The 19,209-nt window shown below is 44.1% G+C and overlaps 1 protein-coding gene across 11 annotated transcripts in view; it reads right to left on the reverse strand.

Annotated features, from left to right (window-relative positions):
- Window positions 1-19,209, reverse strand: part of LOC119960968 (protein unc-80 homolog) — a 475,408-nt gene that overhangs the window by 442,344 nt on the left and 13,855 nt on the right. For all 11 annotated transcript variants that reach the window (XM_038788541.1, XM_038788566.1, XM_038788560.1 and 8 more), the window contains exons 2-3: window positions 13,569-13,617; window positions 11,820-11,976 (exon numbers count right to left, since the gene is read on the reverse strand). In XM_038788541.1, the coding sequence (XP_038644469.1) occupies window positions 11,820-11,976; window positions 13,569-13,617 (206 nt within the window). The remainder of the gene's footprint in view (window positions 1-11,819; window positions 11,977-13,568; window positions 13,618-19,209) is intronic.

Consider the following 19,209-nt stretch of genomic DNA (forward strand, 5'->3'; position numbering starts at 1 on the left):
AAACTCTCCAATAACTTTTGTTTTCACATCCCGTGGGACCATTCGACCCTGTCCGATTGTATGGCCAGCGAAAGTGACTTGGGCTTTTCCAAATTCACTTTGGCCAGGTTTACCACCAATCCTGAAGTCAATCAAATAACTCCATTCAGATGTTTTAAATGTTCTTTCCATGTCTGGCTGAAAATTACCAGATCGTCAATGAATACAGCGCAATTGGGCAAACCTGAAAAGACTTTGTTAGTTAACCGTTGAAATGTGGCTGGGGCATTTTTCATGCCAAATGGCATAACTTTGAATTGGTATATACCATCTGAAGTCACAAAAGCTGAAATCTCCTTCACCCAAGCGTGGGATAGGATAAGAGTCTGTTCTTGTAACTGCATTAACCTTTCTATAGTCCACACACAACTGTTGGGTACCGTCCGGTTTTGGTACCATCACTATGGATAAACTCCATTGGCTGCAACCCACTTCAATTATGCATTTTTAAGCATACTTTCAATCACTCTGTTAACTGGTGCCAATGTTAAAGGGTTAAGTCTATATGGATGTTGTTTGATTGGAACAGCATTTCCCACATCTACATCATGTATAGCCATTTTAGTACTTCCCAACCTATCTCCACAAACTTGCCCATGTGATATCAATAACTCTTTCAGGTCAGTCCGCTTTTCCTCTGGAAGGTAAGTCAACAATTTATCCCAATTTTTAAGAACATCCTTGTTATCCAATTTAATTTGAGATATGTCAAATTCACAGTCATTTGGTTTGTCACTTTGAGTTAGAATCATTAAAACTTCCTCCTTTTTCTCTTCTTCCCTTTCAAAGTACCTTTTAAGCATATTCACGTGACACACTCGGTGAGTTTTCCTTCTATCTGGCGTTCTTACCACATAATTCACCTCACTTAATTTCCTTTTAATCTGATAAGGTCCACAAAACCTAGCTTTTAAAGGTTCACCTACCTCTGGTAACAATACTAAAACTTTATCTCCACAGGCAAAACTAAAAACTTTGTATTTCATGTCTGCTACCCATTTCATCACATGTTGTGCAACTTTTAAATATTGTCTAGCCAATTCCCCTGCTCTATTTAATCATTCCCTAAAAATTGACATGGAATCCAAAAATGCAAGTTCTGATTTCTCACTCACCAATTTTTCCTTAATCCATTTAAGTGGTCCTCTTACCTCATGACCAAAAATTAGTTCAAAAGGACTAAATTTGGTTGACTCACTAGGTATATCGCTAAATGCAAACAGTACGAATGGAATTCCTTTATCCTAATCCTTTGGATAATCTTGACAATAAACCCTCAACATTGTCTTTAATGTCTGATGCCACCTTTCTAATGCTCATGCAATTCTGGATGGTACACAATTGATTTAAATTGTTTTATTCCTAAGGTATCCATAACTTCTTTGAATAACCTTGAGGTAAAATTTGATCCTTGGTCCGGTTGTATTTCTGTGGGTAGTTCATATTTCGTAAAGAATTTAAGTAACTCCTCCACAATCTTTTTAGCTGTAATATTACATACTGGAATGGCCTCTGGGAAGCTAGCAGACACATCCATTATAGTCCAAAGATATTGATTCCCACTTTTCGTTTTAGGAAGCTGTGCTGCGCAATCAATTAAGACCCTTTTCAAAGGTTCCTCAAATGCTGAAATGGGTATTAAGGGTGCTGGTTTTATCACTGCTTGAGGTTTCCCTATCACTTGACATGTGTGACATGATCGATAAAATTTAACTACATCTGTATGTAGTCCAGGCCAATAAAAATGTTTTTGTATTTTAGCTTCAGTTTTCCTGACTCCGAAATGACCTCCCACTGGTACCATATGTGCTCCTCGCAACACCTCCTTTTTATACCCTACCGGAAATACCACTTGATCAACATCTGCCCATTTTTCATCCACCTGCATATGTAAAGGTCTCCATTTTCTCATCAAGACATCACTTTTACGGTAATAACACTCTGGTATACACTCAGATTCCTCTTCACTGTATGCTTTCTGATACATCCAGTTTATTTCTACATCTTTCTGTTGTAACTCCGCCAACTTTCCTGAACTAAAAATATCCGCCTCATCCTCCACCTGTTCTTGTTCTTTTTCAACCAGCTGATCAAAAATTGTTTCTGATAATTGCACTTCAACTTCATCTTCACTCTTTGATTTCTCCTCTTGTCTTAACCTGTAACTTTGTGACCTTGTTACTACACAATCCGGAAAAATCCCAGGATACTCGTCCTTCAACACTTCAGTTGTCTGATTTTCCACTGGCTTATCAACCACAGTAGGCATCACTCCCACCTGCGATCCAGCTATATCATTACCCAAGATAAACTGTAATCCTGGACAAGATAGTTTCTCTCTTACTCCTACTACCACTTCACCACTCTTCACTGGACTTTCCAACCTTATATGTAATGGAACACTACTCTTTTCACCCTGAATTCCACATATTACCACCTTTTCTGGCAACATTCTTCCCAAACTACATAACTCCTCATCTCCTACCATTAAAGATTGACTAGCTCCCGTATGTCTTAAAATTGTGACTTCTTTACTTGCTCCTGGGTTTACATGAGCAAACTTTTCCCACACAAGTAAATTCTTTAAAGACATCTGGCATCTTCTTATCAATCACCTCATGATCAGGCTGTGCAACATTTTGCACCTCCTTTGCTTCACTTGGGCTTTCCTTCACCACTTTCACAAACCCCATTGTTTTATCCTGTTTTACCACATGAACCTTCCCAATGCTTTTCTTCAACCACCAACACTGTGACTTTACATGGCCTAGTTTATTACAGTGAAAACATTTTATACTTTTCATGTCTCTTCCACCCTCCTGGATTTCTTTTTTAATCTGAGGTGCACTCTCCTTATTATCTCCCATCAGATCACCTGTGCCTCTCCCACTTGAATATTTCTCATGTCCCCAGTTTCTATCCCTCACAGGCTGAAACTGATGTCGTAAATCAAGCTTTGATTTATGAACTAATTCATAATCACGTCTGCTGCTAATCTCACAGTTTTAACCCTCTGCTCTTCCACATGACTTCTCACTACATCAGGAATTGAATTTTTAAACTCTTCCAAAAGAATAATTTTTCTGAGAGCTTCATATGTTTGGTCTATTTTCAAAGCCTTATCCACCTATCAAAATTACTCTGATCCTTTCAAACTCCAGGTATGTTTGACCAAATTCTTTCCTTAAATTTCTAAACCTTTGTCTGTAGGCTTCATGTACGTAAGATGGATTTTTTCACCTCCTCATACATCCCAGATACCTCCTCCAATAGCTATTTCATTTGTTTCGCTACCTTCTCAAATGAAATGAAAAAGGCTTCTATCTCCTTCTCATCAAACATTGGCACTGCATGGACATATTTAAATAGATCCCCACCAAGCCTTTGACTATGACGCTCTTTCTCACTAACCTCATCACTATCCTCCAACTGTACGTTTCCCTTTACGTCCACCAATTTTAATTGACTGTCATGTTTCATAGCCATTTTCTGAAGTTCAAACTCTCTCTCTATCTTTTTCCCTGATCTGTATCTCCGTTTCTCTTTCTATTTGTTCTGCTAGGGATATTCTTTCTGTTTTTCTTTCTTCTCTCTCTTTTTCCTCTCTATCTCTTTCTTTTTCTCTCTCTCTCTTTCGTATTCAAGCTGCTTTAATTCTTTCTCATGTTCCAATTGTTTAATTTGTAACTGAATTTTTGCCATTTCCAATGAGTCAAACTGTATCGCTGGCAATTATAAATGCTTAGCCACCGCCATAATTCCCTCATCTTTTCGGATTTTGTCAGGTAATGTTAACTGCAAAGTTTTTGCCAACTCTAAAAGCCTATTTTGCCAACAACATACTCCCTACCTAAACTGAAATACCACACCTGAATAGCAAACACAATATGCTCACCACTCACTGTCTTTAAGTTCACTAAGCCAATCCAATAGATAGACTTTTATCCCTGTCGAGCCCCCAATTTGTTATGGGCCAGGGTTTAGAGAACCCTAAAATGTATCATGGAGTTCACCTGACCCACAACTTTCACTAGATTGTGGTATGGGGAGCACACAACCCACTCTACAGGTGTGGTGCAGCAGAAATTTAAAAGTAATTTTTGAAGCAAAACAATGTTTATTCTATAAACTCAGTTAACCTTTTAAAAACTATACAGTGAAAATCTTAGCAACCATCAATTCAAATACACCCCCCAAAGAATACAGCACTATAAGTAATCCTTAAACTTTCCTTTTAACATCCATAAGACAAAAAACCTTTTAACAGAAGCACATCAGGTTTAAAGTCTCTTCTGAGGGCAATTATCACTCTGAATTCACCAAATGATCTAGAGATAGTCTTTAGATGGCAGAGAGATCAAAATTACACCTTCTTTGGCTGGCTTCAGCTCCAACACTGAAACAAAACCAAATAATACAGACACACCCAAGCTTTTCCTCAAAGTGAAACTAAAAAAGCAGAGCCAGAGCTCAGCTCCACCACACTCTGACATCACAGCAGCCACTTGAGCAGACAAACATTTCTTAAAGTGACATTCCCTTGACACCTTTAAGACAGCAATGAGGAGGACTTTCTTCAGCTAGAGGTGATGAATCTGTGGAACTCTGCTGCAGAAGGCTGTGGAGGCTAAATCACTGAGTGTCTTTAAGACAGAGATAGCTACGTTATTGATTAATATGAGGATCAGGGGTTATGGGGAGAAGACAGAAGAATGGGGATGAGAAAAATATCAGCCATGATTAAATCACAGAGCAGACTCGATGGGCTGAATGGCCTAATTCTGCTCCGATGGTCTTATGGTCCCACAGTGACAGAAGCTCCAGATGGAGTTTGGGTTGGTGTCCATGGGCAGGCAATGGGGCAGTTGCGGAAGGCCAGAGAGGCAGTGTATGAGTATGGGGAGAAGGCAATCAGGACGCTGGCTCTCTAACTTAGGAAGCAGGTGGCATCGAGCGAGATCGGAAGAGTAAAGGATGAGAGGGGAAGAGTGGTACTACACCGGTGGGGGTGAATGGGACATTTGAGGGGTTTTATAAGAGGCTCTACGAATCAGAGCCCCGAGGGGGAAGGGAATGTAGTGATTCCGAGAGAGGATTGAGTTCCAAAAGGTGGAGGAGGACCTGGTGGAGGGGCTGGGAGCCTCCATTGGATTGGTGGAGGTGATGGAGGCTATGGGGCTGATGTAGGGAGAGAAGGCTACGGGCCTGGATGGGTTTCCTGGAGAATTTTACAAGAGGTTTTCTAGGGAGCTGGGGCTCCTGCTGTTAAGGGCATACAACGAGGTGAGGGATAAAGGGCATTTTCGCAGGCATCCCTACATTATCGCAGACTTTGATATCCTTAATATTAAAGAAGGATAAGAACCCAGAGCAGTGTGGTCCTACCGCCCAATATCACTACTGAATGTGGATGCCAAACTGCTGGCAAAGTTGGCCTCGCGGATTGAGGACTATGTGCCAGGGGAAGAGCAGTTGGGGTTTCTAAAGGGGAAGCATCTGTCGATGAATGTTAGGCGCTTATTAAACGTGACAATGATGCCCCTGAAGGGACAAGAGGTGGATGTAGTGGTCGCAGTATCAGGTGGAATGGGAGTATATGTGGGAAGTGCTGGGACAGTTTGGGTTCGGGCAGGAGTTTGTGGACTGGGTCCAATTGTTGTACAGGGCATTGGTAGCGAGCGTACAGGCAAATTGGGTGAGTTTGGGGTACTTTGGAGTACACCGTGCGACAAGACAGGGATTTCAACTCTCCCCGTTGCTTTTTGCCTTGGCAATAGATCCACGGGCTATGGCGCTTAGAGTGTCAAGGAGCTGGAGAGGAATAGTGTGGGGGGGGAGGTGTGGAGCACAAGGTCTCGCTATATGCGGACAATCTGCTGCTTTATATATCGGATCCACTGGGAGGTATTGGGGGAATTATGAACATTTGAAAGGAGTTTGACCGGTTTTCCGAATATAAGTTAAACATGGAGAAGAGTGAGGTCTTCTGATCGAGACAAGGGGCAGGAGAGAAGTTTGGGCGAGCTGCCGTTTAAGGTGGTGGAGGCGAGCTTTAGGTATTTGGGCATCCAGATAGCATGGTGTTGGGAACAACTGCATTAACTGAATTTTCCGCAGTTAGTGGAACAGATGAATAGGGATGAGGGGGGACTTTAAGAGGTGGGATGTGCTGCTGCTATCGCTGGTGGGGCAGGCGCAGACAGTGAAAACAAAGATACTCCCGAGGCTCTTATTTGTTTTCCAGAACCTCCCATTCTTCATTCCAAAATCTTTTTTCAGGAAAATTAATGCTCTGATTTTGGGGTTTGTGTGGGCGGTGAACTTCCCCATGGATAAAGAAGGTGCTGTTGGAACGGGGATGCGGGGAGGGCTGGCAGTGCCAACTATAATGAATTATTATTGGGCAGCGAATATAGCCATGGTTAGGAACGGGGTGGTGGGGGAGCAGATGGAGGCAGTCCCTTATAAGGGCACGAGCTTTGGGGCATTGTTGACAGTGCCTCTGCTGATCTCGCCGGCCAAGAATGCCACGAGCCCGGTGGTGGTGGCGGCCTTGAGTGTATGGGACAGTGGCAGCAGCATCAGAAGCTGAAAATGCCTTGGTGTGGGCACCGATTCAGAGGAAACATAGACTTGTACCGGAGGCTGGACGGGGTGTTTCGAGGCTGGTGACTGGCAGGGATCAAGTGATTTGGGGACCTGTTGGTGGGGGTAGCTTCTCGAGCTCAGAGGAACTGGAGGAGGAGTATGGGCTGCCCAGCGAGGATGGGTTCCGGTACTTATCGGTCTGGGATTATGTGAGGAACCAGGTGCCGTCCGTTTCCGATCTGCTGCCCCCGGGCCTACAGGATAATGTGGTATCGAAAGCAGGAGTGGGTGAGGGTAAAGTATCCGAGATTTACAAGGGGTTAATGGACCTGGAGGGAGTCCTGATAGGAGAAGTCAAACGGAAGTGTGGGAGGAGGAGTTTGGGGAGGGGGGGGGGTGGAAATGGAGGCTGTGATGTGGGAGGAGACTTTGAGGAAGGTGAATACATCTTTGTCATGTGCTAGGCTTAACCTTATTCAATTCAAGAAACTGCATAGGGCACATATGATGGTGACCAGGAAGAGTAGGTTCTTTGAGGGGGTGGAGGATAGGTGTGGAAAGTGCACGGGCTGGCCCGCGAACCATGTTCACATGTTTTGGGCATGTCCGAAGCTGAGGGGGTTATGGCAAGGGTTTGCAGACCTAATGACTGAGGTGCTGAAGGTAAAGGTGCCCCTCAGTCCAGGAGAGGCGATATTTGGTGTGTCGGAAGACCCAGGAGTCCAAGGGGCGAGAGAGACCGACTACTTGGCCTTTGCCTTCCAGTAGCCCGGGGAAGGATTGTGCTGGAGTGGAGGAATCGAGCCGAAGCTGGTGGGGGGGGGGGGGGGGGGGGGGGGGGTGCACAAGGCAGGATAATGGGTTTAAAAATGGAGTAGGCAATCTTGAAGGGGGCTATGGTGACGGCAGCATTGCCAATGGCTCTGAGTAGGTATTCATGGAGCCTAGTTGGTGCAGTCCACGATGAAGATACGGAATCAGCTGAGGAGGCATTTTGGGATGGAAGGGATGTCGGTGCTTACGCCGCTGTGCGAAAATCATGGGTTTGAGCCGGGGGGGCATGGATAGTGTATATAGGAGGTGGAGGGAAGTGGAACTGGTCAAGATGAGGGATTGTATTTGGAGGGACGGTTCGCCAGTCTGGAGGAGCTAAGAGTAGAGCTACCGAGTGGTAGTGAGTTCAAGTGTCTGCAGGTTAGGGACATTGCACAAAAGGCCTGGAGGGGGTTCCCTATGTTGCCGGGATACAGCCTGCTGGAATGACTTATGCTTCCAGATGTGGAAGGGGAGGGAAAAAGTGGGGAGATATATAACTGGCTGGGGGAGCAGGGAGGTGAGTGGGTGGTGAAGATCAAGGAGAAATGGGAAGCGGAGTTGGGAATGGAGATCAATTGGGGAGTATGGAGTGAGGCACTGCGAAGGGTAAACGGGACCTCCTCTTGTGCACGGATGAGCCTGATATAGTTTAAGGTGGTGCTCAGGGTGCATATGACTCGGGCGAGAATGAGTGGGTATTTTCAGGAGGTAGCAGATGAGTGTGAGAGGTGTGGGTGGGGCCAGAGAATCACGCGCACATGTTTTTGGGTTGCGAAAAATTGGTAAGATTCTGGGCGAGAGTGTTCACGGTCTTAGCCTGGATAGTGGAGGAGGAGGTGGACCCGGACCCTTTGGTGGCAATATTTGGGGTTTCAGAGAGGAGGAAGGCCGATGTTGTGGCCTTTGCCTCTCTGATCGCACGGCGCTGAATTTTGCTGGAGTGGCGGTCGGCATTGCCACCGGGGGTATCAGCATGGTTGCATGACTTGTACGACTTCCTGCGGTTAGAAAGATAAAGTATGAGTTAAGGGGCTCAGCAGGGGGGTTTGAGAAAAGGTGGGGGATATTTGTGACCGTGTTTGAGGAGCTATTCATCGCAGGGGGGTGGGTGATGGGGAGAAGGAGGGGTGAAAAAGGGGAAAAATCTGTCCGGACTGTATAGTTGATTGTTGGGAAGCATGTTTCCCGGGGTGTTTACTTGCTGTAACCTGCTTTGATACACGTTTGTAATAAAATACTTTTTTTTAAATGGAGAAGGCAGGTGGATGGAGGGGAATGGCTGGGAGGTTGGAGTGGTCGGGTAGTTATTTATTTGTTATGAGGTTTTCTGTTTGTTCTTTCTCTGGTTTTGGTTGTGTTTAATGTATATACAAATGCCTTAATAAAACTATTTTAAAATAAATAAATAAACTGGGGAAAATACCTTATGCTCCTCTCAATTATGGAAAGAAAAGCAACCTGAACTATTTTGATTGACAGAGCATTTGGCATAGCTGGGAAAAAGAGGCCATCTGGCTTTAAGTTTCAATAGGCGCCAGTGTATATAATTCCTAGGGGTTGTTATTACAACCGAGAGCCCATTATGAATGCTTAGCTGAATTCTAAAAGTTACAGAACCACTTATCTCAGCAGAGGAACTGTATTCACATTTTCCCTGACAGTTTTAAGAGATCATTAAAGGATTTTTGCCTTTAATGTGTCAAGCGAATGAGTGCTTCCTTTTACAGCAGATGGATTACTTCGGTTTTTTTAATGGCTTTTCTGAATGAGAGGTGTTTTCAGTATGCAAAAGTATTTGAATGACAGCTCTATTAGATGGTTAGATTATAGAATCATAGAATCCCTGCAGTGCAGAAGGAGGCTATTTGACCCATCGAGTCTGCACTAAAGCTAAAAAAAGATCACCCCAATTAGGCCCACACCCTCGCCCCACGTCAACAAACCCACCCAACCTCAGGACACTTAGGGGCAATTTGGCATGGCCAATCCACCTATTACGTTTTTTTAAGAAATTCTGAGCTCTTCCCATAATAGATACTCGGTGAGTGGCTATGGAGCATATAAGTAGACATGGATGGGGTGTGTGAAAAATATGAGGGGCTATCGAGGGGACATGAGTGTGGGTGAGGGGGTGAGGCTCAGAGAGCATAAAAATGATGTTGGGATCTCGGCTGTTGTCCTAGACAACGGAGAACCAGTGGACGTGATTTATTTAGATTTCCAGAAGGCCTTTGACAAGGTGCCGTATAGGAGACTGTTAAATAAGTTTAAAGCCCATGTTGTTAAGGGTAAGATCCTGGCATGGATAGAGGATTGGCAGACTGGCAGGAGGCAGAGAGTGGGGATAAAAGGGTCTTTTTCAGGATGGCAGCCGGTGAGTAGTGGTGTACCTCAGGGGTCGGTGCTGGGACCACAATATACATTAATGATCTGGAGGAAGGAACTGAAGGCACTATTGCTAAGTTTGCAAATGATACAAAGATCTGTAGAGGGACAGGTAGTATTGAGGAAGCAAGGGGGCTGCAGAAGGATTTGGACAAGCTAGGAGAGTTGGCAATGAAGTGGCAAATGAAATACAATGTGGAAAAGTATGAAGTTATGCACTTTGGAAAGAGGAATGTAGGCATAGACTATTTCCTAAATGGGGAAATACTTCGGAAATCAGAAGCACAAAGGGACTTGGGAGTCCTTGTTCCCGATTCTCTTCAGGTTAATGTTCAGGTTCAGTCAGCAGTTAAGAAGGCAAATGCAATGTTAGCATTCATGTCAGGAAGGTTAGAATACAAGACCAGGGAGATACTTCTGAGGCTGTATAAGGCTCTGGTCAGACCCATTTGGAGTATTGTGAGCAGTTTTGGACCCCGTATCTAAGGAAGGATGTGCTGGCCTTGGAAAGGGTCCAGAGGAGGTTCACAAGAATGATCCCTGGAATGAAGAACCTGTCGTATGAGGAACAGTTGAGGACTCTGGCTCTGTACTCGGAGTTTAGAAGGGGATCTTGTTGAAAGTTACAGGATACTGCGAGGCCTGGAGAGAGTGGACATGGAGAGGATGTTTCCACTTGTAGGTAAAACTAGAACCTGAGGACACCATCTCAGACTGAAGGGACGATTTTTTAAAACAGAGATGAGGAGGAAATTCTTCAGCCAGAGGGTGGTGAATCTGTGGAACTCTTTGTTGCAGAAGACTGTGGAGGCCAAATCACTGAGTGTCTTTTAGACAGAGATAGATATGTTCTTGATTAATAAGGGGGTCACGGGTTATGGGGACAAGGCAGGAGAATGGGGATGAGTAAATATCAGCCATGATTGAATGGAGGAGCAGGTTTGATGGGCCGAGTGGCCTAATTCTGCTCCTATGTCTTATGGTCTTATGGTCCTGAAAAACTCAAGTGTGCCTCCTTATCAGCCTACCTCACTACTCCTGCGCTTATCTCACACTGCATTGCAGCTCATAAAACCTGAATCCTCCCTGTACACATCCCTCATAGGTACAAATATGGCAGGAACGGGGTTTGGAGGGGCCTTGCATTTTGGAAGCTGAAAAGGTTCCTGAGTCGCATTTTCCCGTTCCTACATGAAACTCCAGCTCTAGATCTCCATTTCAAAATTTGTTGTTTACGTAAAGAAACCAAATGTCAGTTCCATGACTTCTGTGCAACATTCCAATATTCTGTCTTCTTTCAAGTTGCAACATTCAAACTGTGCGGGAGGGAATTATGCAAACATACTTATATCATGATACATGTTCCATTTCTCAGCACTGGCACTCTTCATCTGATGAACTGAAAGCCTAAACATTTATTTTTCCAAATGCATCTTTCTTGCTCAGGAATTATTTCAAAGATTATCTCCCCTTCTCGCAAAAATACTGAAACATTAAAAACAATTTCAGTGCAATTAAATGGATCTGCTACTAATTTAGATGTCATGTTTAGGACCTTGGTTTACTTTGTTCATCATCCCTTATATCTGCCGCCAATCTCTCAGTAAAGCTTGTCAATGATTTAAGCAGAAGACAATGCCCACCATACCTCTCTGTACTGCTACAGCAAAAAAATACCCGAGTTATCATTATCTTGACACTTCTATATAATCAGTTAACAATTAACACTGATAGAGTTATTGCCTAAATTGATTTACATAAATGATCTGTTTTACCTTACACCTTTTAGTTCAGTACTTGAGAATGTTAATATATTTACTAATGTGTGCATTTAGTTCAAATTAGATTGTAGCCACTGGGCAGTGCACACATGGTTTTTAAAAAAAACCTGATTCGCCACAATACAAATATCCAAAATACTTCCAAAATTGTTGAAAATACAACCACTGTTTACCTCCCAGAAAACTAATAGGAAGAGGGGAAGCACTCACCAAGCTTATTCCGGTTTGAAAGTAGTGTAGCTGTGCAATGAAGTACATGTGGCAAGGCAGCCTGTATTAGTTCCCAGCGTGTAATGCTCTGGATGGCCTCGGAGAGTGCAGGTGAGAGACCATGTAACTTGCACTCCACCAAAACACGTTCAAAAGACTAGAAACCAATAAAGCACAGTTACAATAAATTATTGCAATCCTTTCTCAAGCAGTACTAATTCCACTTCACTATACATATGCTTTGCAGGTAAGTGTTCCTGTATCCCTCTCTAGAATCACACATCTTTCAAGCTAAGAGCTTGTGGGAGGTAGAATGAACATTTTGTAAATGTGGGTGCAGTTGGAAACTTGTGACTACTTTATGGTTGTATTTCATGATATAAGAAAAAAACATCAGCAAAAATGCTGGTTTTGGGTTAAAGAACTTGATGTGCATGGGTGCTGATGGTAGGGAATTCCAGGATTTTGGCCCAGCAGCAATGAAGAAACAGTGCTTTCTGTCCAAGTTGGCTAGTATGTGATTTGGACGGAGCTTCAACTAATGGTGTTCCCATCACATTGCTCCTTTCATCATTCTTGGCGTTAGAGGTAATGCTTCTGGGAGATACTATAAAAGTAAATTTTCAGAGCTATTGCAATACATCCTGTAGGTAGTAATGACTGTGACTACTGTGGACTGTTGGTGATTAAGGTAATTATTGAATTCAATAGCAATAGTGTTTTATAAATAAGACGTTTATGTTCGGGACTGCGTCTTTAATTTGGAGTAAAATGAAGGGTTCATGTGACCTGTTCTGAAGTCTGCCTAAAAACAGGCCTGAGTTACATGGCTGTTAAAGATTAAAGGGTTGTTTTGATGGAAAGAAGGTGTGGGGTATTCACACTTGGTGGCAATGCTTAGAATCCTTCAAAGTCCCATGAATGTTGGATTATAAACAGATATGCTTTAACTGTCCATTTATTTCAAAGCCAATATGATTCATGATGACATGGCGAGGTGCTTTGAAAAGGGAAAGGTTTTCAAGGTATCCCTGAAATTCATAGACACAGCATTCCATCAGGATCCAGGAGAGAGGGGGCAGCTAGAGGTCAAAAATCTGTATGGTTCACTATGCAGGTGGGTGGGAGCTAAAGCTTGGATTGAAAAGGTCAAATTCCCAAGGATTTGAAATGAAGCTGGAACACTCACCTAGCTTGTGCTTGAAGGAGAATGGCCAGGGAAACCACTCAACCTAAAGACATTTCTAAGGCTAAAAGTTACCAAGCTGGGAAATGAAAGCAATGAAAGTAAAATAATCACTTTGGACTAGGTCCGAGAAAACTAAATAATTACTTAAGCGACAGTGTAAAGTATACCTGTGAAGTGGGTTTTTTGGTTGTTTTAAAAGAAAAAGGGAAAAGTTTGGTTCTGTCATTTAAAGTATCTGCTTCCTGCAAAAATAGTACTTAGTCAAATTGCTTTTAGTCTGTTTGTTACAATAAAGTCTTAAGACATGAAATCTAGTTGAATCGTCCTTTCAGCTATCAACTGGAAATTCGAGTATTTTTTTTTAAAGTAATCGGTCTTTCCTGGGATAGTAATAAGTGCCAGTCATGAGGTTTCATCTCTTGCCCCTCCAAACCTTTAATAGCACCATACTAAAAACAAGTGCTTACCGATATTTGTATGAGGTTTCAGCAATGAACAGATGCTTCATTGTTACCTTTGTAACCACAGTACACATTCAATATTAAAATAAGATAACATACCACACAGGAGGCTTCATACTGTTTGCCCAGCTTTGGTCTCAGGAAAGCACTGAAAGGTTTAAAAAAAAAGATCTGTTTCAACTGCAGTGTAATTTTCTGTGAACATCTTATAAACTAAACACATTAACAGTTTATTATAAATTTCTATTTCTGTTTATCACATATATCGCAAAATTATCAAAAACATGAACAATGTTGCAGGAGAGGTGATTTCTAATTAAACTACCAAAGAGACTGGCTTGAATGAGTGATCCCATAAATGAAGAAGCTAATTGAGCTAAACTGTCACAAAAGAACCACGGACAAATATTAACATGTATATATCTGCAGATATTAATTTAGGTCTCTCAAAGCAACAAGGTAATAACTCTTCCTACCCGTGTACTTCGGCAAAGATACATTCAACAGATTAGGAAAAAGGACATAAAAACAATGACATGAAAGCATCAGTCACAATTTTTGTAGCTATTTAAAAAGATAGTGACGCTCTTGTATCACAAACTTCCAGGTCCAGCAGCAGCTGTTCTTTTATAAAATTCATTACTTTATGGTCTGTTTGGCCAGTAAAAACACAGCTGGTGAGTCAAACTAGCAAACAGAGTGGCTGCCGCTTATCCTGATTATAACCAGATATCAGCAGAAGACCAAAAGTGAAAGAACATAGAAAATCAGAAATATCGTACCACCCGATATCATTATTGAATGTGGACGCCACGTTATTGGCAAAGGTGTTGGCACCGCGAATTAGGGATTGTGTGCTGGGGTGATAGGCGAGAATCAGACAGATTTTGTGAAGGGAAGGCAGTTGTCGGCGAATGTGTAGGTAACACAATGTAATTATGGTGCCTTTGGAGGGGCAAGAGATGGAGGTAGTGGTAGAGATGGACGCAGAGAAGGCTTTTGATTGGGTGGAGTGGCCATATTTCATGCAGGTGTTGGGGCGGTTCGGGCAGGGCTTTGTGGGCTGGGTGCAATTGTTGTATAGGGTGGTGGTTGCGAGTGTGCAAGGATGCGAGGATGAAACAAGTGAGTTTGTGGTACTTTAGGCTATATCGTAGGACGAGGCAGAGATGCCTGCTTTCCAAATTGCTTTTCACCTTGGCAATAGAGCCGCTCCCAATGGCATTTAGGCTGTCGAGGGACTGGAGAGGAATTGAGCGGTGGAGCGCTGAACAGAGGGTCTCATTGTATGCAGACAACCTTTTGTTACATATTTTGGACATGGTGGTAGCATTATAGCCATTTTGGAGATCCTGGGGAATTTCGCCAGTTTTCAGGGTACAAATTGAATATGGAAATGAAATGAAATGAAAATCGCTTATTGTCACGAGTAGGCTTCAAATGAAGTTACTGTGAAAAGCCCCTAGTCGCCACATTCCGGCGCCTGTTCGGGGAGGCTGTTACGGGAATCGAACTGTGCTGCTGGCTTGCCTTGGTCTGCTTTCAAAGCCAGCGATTAGCCCTGTGAGCTGAGGGGAAAGAGTGACGTGTTCCTGATTGAGGCCAGGGGACAAGAAAGGAGAATAGGGGAATTGCCATTTAGGGTGGTGGGGGTGAGTATCGGGTACTTGGGCATCCAGGTGGGGTGGAGTTGGGTGTAGTTGCACAAACTGAACTTGGCTCGGCTGGTGAAGCAGGTGAACATGGACTTTAATAATAATAACAATCTGTATTAATGTCACAAGTAGGCTTACGTTAACACTGCAATGAAGTTACTGTGAAAATCCGCTAGTCGCCACATTCCGGCTCCTGCTCAGGTTCACAGAGGGAGAATTCAAAATGTCCAAAATAACCAAACAGCACATCTTGCGGGACTTGTGGGAGGAAACCGGAGCACCCGGAGGAAATCCATGCACACACACACAAGACAGACAGTGACCCAAGCGGGAATCAAACCTGGCACCCTGGTGTTGTGCAGCAACAGTGCTAACCACGGTGTGACCGTGCCACCTACAGGTGGGATGTGTTGCCGCTGTTGCTGGAAGGGTGGATGCAGACAATGAAAATGACAGTGCTGCTGAGGTTTTTGTTTATATTTCAGAACCTCCCAATCTGAAGGTCAGTGAGCTGATCTCTGGGTTTGCATTGGAGGGGAAGATCCTGAGGGGAGCGGGTGCTGGCGGTGCCGAACATCATGAACTATTATTGGCCAATGAACATTGCGATGGTAAGGAAATGGGCCGTGGGGAAGGGATCAGTGTGGGGGCAGGTGGAGGCAGCATCGTATAGAGGTATGTGTTTGAGGGCTTTGTTGTTGGTGCCTTTACCGTTCTCGCCAGCTCGGTACTCCGTGAACCCAGTGATGGTGTCGGCCCGAAGGGTATGGGGGCAGTGGTGCCAGTATATGGGGCTTGCGGGAGCCTCGGTGTGGGCACCAATCTGTAATAACCAGAGGTTTGCGCCGGCGGGGCTGGATGCAAGGTTTTGGAGTGGCGGCAGGCAGGTATGGAGCGCTTCGGAGATGTGTTCATAAGGTCAAAACCTGCGGGGCTGGAGGACCTGGGGAACTGTATCAGGAATGGCTTTAGATACCTGCAAGATCTGGACTTCGCAAGGAGAGGGCTGCCGCCCCTGGGGTTGGAGGATAAGGTCTTATCGAAGGATGAAATAAGGGAAGGGAAAGCTTTGGATATCTTTAAGGAGTTAATGGAGTGGGAGGGAACCCTGGTGGGGACTTAAGCATAAATGGGAGGAGGAGTTCGGAGGGAAGGTGGGGGCTGAGACATGGGCGGAGGCCTTGTGGAGGATGAACGTGTCCTTGTCATGTGCGAGGTTAAGCCTCATCCAGTTTAAAGTGCTACGTAGGGCTCATATGACGGTGGCTAGGATGAGTAGGCTCTTTGCGGGAATAGATTATAGGTGTGGGCGGTGCGCAGGGGAGCCCGCAAATCACGTCCACATGTTCTGGGCATGTCCAACACTGAGAGGTTTCTGGCAGGGGTTCTGGCAGGGGTTCTCGGACATGATGTCCAAGGTGATGGATGTGGTGGTGGTTCCGGGTCTGAAGGTGGTGATATTTGGGGTGTCAGAAGATCCTGAAGTCCAGGGGGTGAGACAGGCCGATGTATTGGCCTTTGCCTCTCTGATAGCCCGGAGACGGATTTTGCTGGCGTGGAGAGACTCGGAGCTGCCAAAAGCGAGAGTGTGGGTAAGTGACTTGGCAGAATTCCTGAGGCTGGAGAAAGTCAAATTCGTTCTGAGGGGGTCAGCAGAGGGGTTCATCTGGAGGTAGAAGTCGTTTATCAATTTCTTTAAGGAGGATTGAGGGATCAGCAAGGGGTGGGGTGGGTTGGGGGAAGTAAGGGGGTTAAAATTGGAAGGCAAGATGTGGTGGGGGGGTCATAGAATCATAGGATTTACAGTGCAGAAGGAGGCCATTTGGCCCACGAGTCTGCACCGTCCACTGGAAACAGCACCTTACCCAAGCCCACACCTCCACCCCATTCCTGCAACCCAGTAACCCCACCTAACCTTTTTGGACACTAAGTGCAATTTAGTATGGCCAACCCACCTAACGTGCACATCTTTGGATTGTGGGAGGAAACCGGTGCACCCGAAGGAAACCCACACATACACGGCGAGAACGTACAGACTTCGCACAGACAGCGACCAAGTCAGGAATCAAACCTGGGACCCTGGAGCTGTGAACCAACAATGCTAACCACTGTGCTATCCTGCCGCCCTTGTTGGTGTCAGGGGGCAGGCAAGGTGTGGCTGTTCATTGTTCTGTTGTTCTTCTGAATTTTTTATGTGTACATGTGAAAATGCCTTGAATAAAATATTTTCTAAAATTAAAAGAAAAACAGAAATAAAGAAACAACCTCGGAAGGCAGAGAGCCTGTTCGGAGGGGACAGTGGTGGGGAGAAAAAAAACCCGTTTAACAGGAAGAACAATACCAAAAAATAAAGGAATGACAAAGGGCTGCAGTGGCAGTGCCTCTGTCCTGCAGCATGACCAAAAATAGGACATGAATTCTCAGCCCGATGACAGTCCTTCACACACACTGGCTGTAGACCTGCACTTTGAACAGCTACTGTGAAGAGAGCGAGGTCTGGATGATGTCCTCTGTTAACTTGTGTGTTCAGGCCACAATCAGATCAGCATGATCTTATTGAATCTAACAGCGTGCTTGATGGCCCAAATGGCTTACTCCTACTTCTATATTTCCGATCTTGTGCACACACATGCCTACTTGACCCACAATGTTCTGATCCGGTGAGGTGGCAAAAGTCGGTTCAAGTAAGAGGGCCTCTTCATTAGTGTCACACTCTCTCTTCCATGGTGTCTTTCATCATGTTCACATCCTTGACTAGTGACTCCAGTGCCATATTCATCATGGCTCACACTGCCCTGATGTTTTATGTACCATGTTTTAAATTCCATCAATTTTATTCACGGCAGCTTCCCTTTAACAAAGACAGTCTGCTTTTAAGACGAGGCAAGCTGGCGAAACAACATGCTGCCAGGAAAATGCGGATCAGGCCCTTGCTAAGTAGAGGAAGCCAGCAACGTGAAGAGGCAGTCAGAGGCATAGAGGATGCTCAGCCCTGTGTTATAAGCATGGTAATGAGGTGGGAACACCACATTTTCTTGCTGCACACCTCCTACAGAACTGCCATTAGCAAATCATAAAGTGTGATCCCGTGTCCAAAAATAGGACATGAATTCTCAGCCCGATGACAGTCCTTCACACACACTGGCTGTAGACCTGCACTTTGAATACACTGCAGATCTAGGACCACTGTGCATAAAATACATTTAGTCCTCAACCTGTAAACTTCTCTCACTTTCCTGGTTTTTAGAGCAGGTATTAAAACTTAGCAGTTTCACAAATGTACGATTCCCAAAATTCTATTGAAATGGAAAAGTGGACCCACCTGCATGAACACAGCCCTCATACTTTCAATTCTGAAATATCTGACAAAGTCTTTCTGTTGAGTGATAATTTAGATTATAAAGTAAGATCAGAGAAATATATTGAATATTTCCCACACGGACATCTGGTATGTCACACTTATAAGCAGAGTTTTGCAACCTACAATCCCAAGAGATCAATGTGTCAGTATGACTGACATATTTCCAATAGGCTAATCATCATTAAAGGTCTTAGTTTTCTGCAATCAGTACAGAATATGTTGCAGTAATTCTCAGTCTCTGCAGAATATATTTTAATCTTTTGCATTTTTGTTGGAGCTTTCATCAGAGACACGATAAAAATTTATATCAGTCTAGCAAGGTCAAATAAAGGAAATTACTTTTAAGTAAGAATCCACATTCCGAACAATAATAGTATTAAAGCAACTTTCTAAGAGATGATTCATCCAAATAGTTTTATCCATATACAATTCCACCAAAACAGTTACGCAGTTTTAAATCCTGATCAAAGAAATTAGGTATTGATACATGATGTGTAAATGCAGGAATAGTGCGAATCAGACACAACCCGCAGAATTCTCCATTCCTGAGACTAAATGTTGACGCCGGGGCAGGATTCATGGACTTCTACGACAGTGAAACTGGCGCCGCACCTGGACCAATTCAGCGACCATCGAGGGGCTAGCACCGGTGCCACGTGGAACACAATCGATTCCAATGAGAAACGGTGCCGGATTCACATTCACACGCAGGAGCCTGATAAGC

Source organism: Scyliorhinus canicula, chromosome 2 (assembly GCF_902713615.1).
Source record: "Scyliorhinus canicula chromosome 2, sScyCan1.1, whole genome shotgun sequence".
Lineage (NCBI taxonomy): Eukaryota > Metazoa > Chordata > Chondrichthyes > Carcharhiniformes > Scyliorhinidae > Scyliorhinus > Scyliorhinus canicula.